This window comes from Piliocolobus tephrosceles, chromosome 17, assembly GCF_002776525.5.
Source record: "Piliocolobus tephrosceles isolate RC106 chromosome 17, ASM277652v3, whole genome shotgun sequence".
In the NCBI taxonomy this organism is placed as follows: domain Eukaryota; kingdom Metazoa; phylum Chordata; class Mammalia; order Primates; family Cercopithecidae; genus Piliocolobus; species Piliocolobus tephrosceles.
The window spans coordinates 27807012-27810765 of NC_045450.1; the positions used below are offsets into that span (position 1 = coordinate 27807012).

The 3754-nt window shown below is 50.2% G+C and overlaps 1 protein-coding gene across 3 annotated transcripts in view; it reads right to left on the reverse strand.

The window, feature by feature from the left end:
* Positions 1-379: 379 nt before the first annotated feature.
* ZG16 (zymogen granule protein 16) overlaps positions 380-3754 on the reverse strand; it is a 35478-nt gene continuing 32103 nt past the window's right edge. The window contains exons 1-4 of one of the 3 annotated variants that reach the window (XM_023191145.2): positions 2544-2575; positions 1543-1604; positions 1233-1365; positions 380-794 (exon numbers count right to left, since the gene is read on the reverse strand). In XM_023191145.2, the coding sequence (XP_023046913.1) occupies positions 479-794; positions 1233-1365; positions 1543-1597 (504 nt within the window). In that variant the 5' untranslated portion in view covers positions 1598-1604; positions 2544-2575 and the 3' untranslated portion in view covers positions 380-478. Of the gene's footprint in view, positions 795-1232; positions 1366-1542; positions 1605-2124; positions 2467-2543; positions 2576-3754 lie in introns of those variants that run through there. The other 2 variants (XM_023191144.1, XM_023191143.2) reach the window with 2 other exon arrangements.

The following is a 3754-nucleotide window of genomic DNA, read 5'->3' on the forward strand; positions in this document are numbered from 1 at the left end:
AAAGAACAAAGGCTAATGGTCCTGGGCACCCACACACAGCAAGTGAGTTCAGCACTTTCTCAAGGGGAGGACCAAGGGTGAGGAAAGCTGGAGAGAGAGACATCTGGGGTTTTGGTATAAGCCACAACTAGGCCTTCCCCTCAGACCCAGGACTCCAGTTTGGATCAATGTCCTAAGGAGCTGTCCTTGAAGAGCGTTGATGGAAGCCAGAATCTCATCTCCTCTTGATAAATCATAGTACAAGCCCAGGATTCTTACACACCTCTCCCTCATCTTCCCACTCTTCCAGACAGATGTCCAAAGCCAGCCAGAAGTGAGATTTGCACGTCCCCGGCTGAGTCAGGAGGCAGATATCCCAGCCACATATGCCCCCACACACTAGCCTTAACCATATTTTTTTATTGAGCCATTTGGATGGGGGTTAGTGATAAAAGAGTTCTTACTCCTCATCACAGTGTCCCTGCCAAGGAGAGGGGACTCAGCAGCTGCTGCAGCTACTGGGGTAAACATCCCAGTGCAGGCCAATGGCATCAATGACGGAACCAGACCGGCCACTGATGAAGCGGAGCACGGTGTTGGGGTGCAAGGGGACAGCATTGAAACTTGTGCCGCTGTCTTTCCCAAAAGCCAGATAGCGGCCCTTGTCTGTCACAAAGACCAACTTCTTCAGGTACCACTTGTACTTCCCAGAAACCTGGATCACTGATTCCCCAGGATGCAGAAAGATCTCCTCCAGGTCTCCACTGCGGCCACCCACATAGTCACTCCACTTAGTGCCATAGCGCACCTGGAGACTGAGAAAGAGGGGAGGAGGAAGGAGAAAGAAGGGTGGTGACAGGGATGACAAGTCTCCTGCTAGTCCTACAGACTGTGAAGCCTGGGTGAGCCCTGGAAGATCCTACAGGGAACTTCAATTATTTTGCCAGCAAAGAGACTCTGTCATTCAGGCAGGAGCGCAGTGGCACGATCTTGGCTCACTGCAGCCTCAACATCCTGGGCTCAGGCAATCCTCCCGCCTCTCCCTCCTGAGTAGTTGAGGCTACAGGTGCCCACCACCATGCCCAGCTAATTTTTGTTTTTGTTTTTGTTTTTCTTTGGTAGACATGGGGTCTTGGTATCTTGGCCAAGCTGAGCTAGAACTCCTGGCCTCAAGTGATCTGCCTCTGCCTCCCAAAGCATTGTAATGACAGGTATGAGCCACTGCAACCAGCCAGCAACTCAAAGAATCTTACCCTACGATGAAGTAGTTGTTGACTCGGACCCGGAGGGCAGTGATGGGGCCGTCCAACTGGTTGCCAGAATGAGAGAATCGCTTTCCGCCACCACCTCCATACTCTCCATTATAGGAGGAAGACCTGGCCTGAACTGGAGGGGCAAGCAGGAGTTGGAGGGAGAAGTCTTCCAGGTGTTCAGTTTCTCTGTACCACCCCTGTTCCTCCCATAATTCAGCTCCTGAAACCAGCCTCCAAAAGCCTTGGCCAACAGCAGTGCCCAAGGCTGCCTTCCCATGTCCCCATTACCAGGCTCTGGTATCTCACTTACTGGCATTGGCAGAGGCTGAGGCACAGAGAAGGGCTAGGAGAGTGACTGTCAACATTCTGAGGCTGGAGTGGGAAGAAAAGAGCAAATGAAGATTCACCTTTTTCCTTGTGGACTTGATTGACCCAGACACTCCTGACCAAGGCTTCTTCGTCCTTCAACTCAGACCTAGCAGACCCAGTCTTGAGCTTAGAAACGACTGTCCATAGCCTGTAGTCCTGTTCCTCCCTGATGCTACCTTCTATGTTCCTGATCCCTCCAGCTCTCCCTGGTCTGGCTGTAGCCAAGCCCTCCTCTTTTCTCTCAAGCCTGAAAATGAACCCTAACTATCTAGATTAAGCCTTATTCCATCCTGGCACAAAGCAGAAAAGTTTTCTGAAATCAGCCAAGCTCAGGTACATTTGGGTTGGTGTGGCCATAGCCAGGAAAGAAGTTTTCTAAGGAGGGAGTAGAGGACCTCTTGCAAGCAAAGAGATAGCTGAGTTTACCAAGCCCAGAGGCTGAGCAAAGAAAGCCTCACCATCTGTGGTGAATTGGCCTGACTTACAGGGCACCTGGAGCATGGTTTAAATCCCTAGCATTCACCTGGTCTCGAGGAAAGAAGAATTTTCAAGGTGCCTCTATGTCACCTGGGGAGCAGAGTTGGTGACAGAAGGGACTGTGCCAGCATCAGTATCCAAGCAGTGCTGGTGGAACTAGGACAGACAGAGAAGTTGCAGAAGGAGTTGGGACCAGCTCAAGATATTAGACCCCAGGTACCTGGTCTATGTGTCACTATTCTTTTCTCCACTAACACACATCTGGCCATGTCCATTCCCCTGAACATCCCAGGTGTCCCCAGTCCTTCAGCAGAGACCTAGACAGCTTTGCACCTAAGATTAGTGCAGACCCAGGAGCCCCAATTAACTCAAGTCTTTCCTGCCACTCCTTCCAGGCATCCTATTCACCAGCTCAGATTTGAATTCCCCCCCAACTCAGATTCAGGCATCTTTGCCACCCCTCACCTGGCACTTTCAGATGCAAAGCAGCCCCCTGAAAACTTCCAGACGTTTTATACCAGGTCCAAGCCCTCCCCCTGCCCTTTATTGTTTCAACCTCACCTCCTGAGCAAACATGAGCAATCTCTTCGGATCAGGTGTCAGGCGAGGTCTGGAACACCTTATCCTGCCTCTCCCCCATAGTCAACAGATACTACAGCATAGGGGAAGATTCTTTGAGTTCCTGGCTGTACATGGTGGCTCACACCTGTCATTACAATGCTTTGGGAGGCAGAGGCAGATCACTTGAGGCCAGGAGTTCTAGCTCAGCCTGGGCAAGATAGTGAGACCCCATGTCTATCAAAACAAAAAACAAAAACAAAAATTAGCCGGGCAAGGTGACGAGCACCTGTAGCCTCAACTACTCAGGAGGGAGGTGGGGAGGATCGCCTGAGCCCAGGACATTGAGGCTGCAGTGAGACAAGATCATGCCACTGCACTCCAGCCTAGGTGACAGGTGGCAAGGTGGAGTCCACTCTGGGCCAAGTGCCATATATCAGGAGGAACATAGTAAACTTAAGGTCACCACCAGCAGCTCTGGGTGGGCAAAGTAGCATATCACCTCTAGGCTTGGTAGATGCCCTCCCCTGAAATCTGCCATCTGTCAGGACAAACAGAGCCCCTCCCAGGCATTTGAAATGTGGATTCTCCCAGAAAGGAAATATATTCCCAAAACCTTATACTTAGGAGTGCTGACTATTTGCCAGACATTTTTTTCTTTCCTTTTTCTAATATTATGAAAAATCCAAACACATGTAAAAGTTTAAAGAACTGTACAGTGGCCGGGCATGGTGGCTCATGCCTGTAATCCAACACTTTGGGAGGCCAAGGCAGGTGGATCACCTGAGGTCAGGAGTTTGAGACCAGCTTGGCCAACATGGTGAAACCCTGTCTCTAGTAAAAGTACAAAAAGTGGCCGGGTGTGATAGCTGGTGCCTGTGATTCCAGCTAGTTAGGAGGCAGAGGCAGGAGAATCACTTGAACCTGAGGGGCAGAGGTTGCAGTGAGCTGAGATCGTGCCACTGCACTCTAGCCTGGGCAACACAGTGAGACTCCATCTCAAAAAGAAAGAAAGAAAGAGAGAGAGAGAGAGAAAGAGAGAAAGAAAGAGAGAGAGAAAGAGAGAAAGAGAGAAAGAAAGAAAGAAAGAAAGAAAGAAAGAAAGAAAGAAAGAAAGA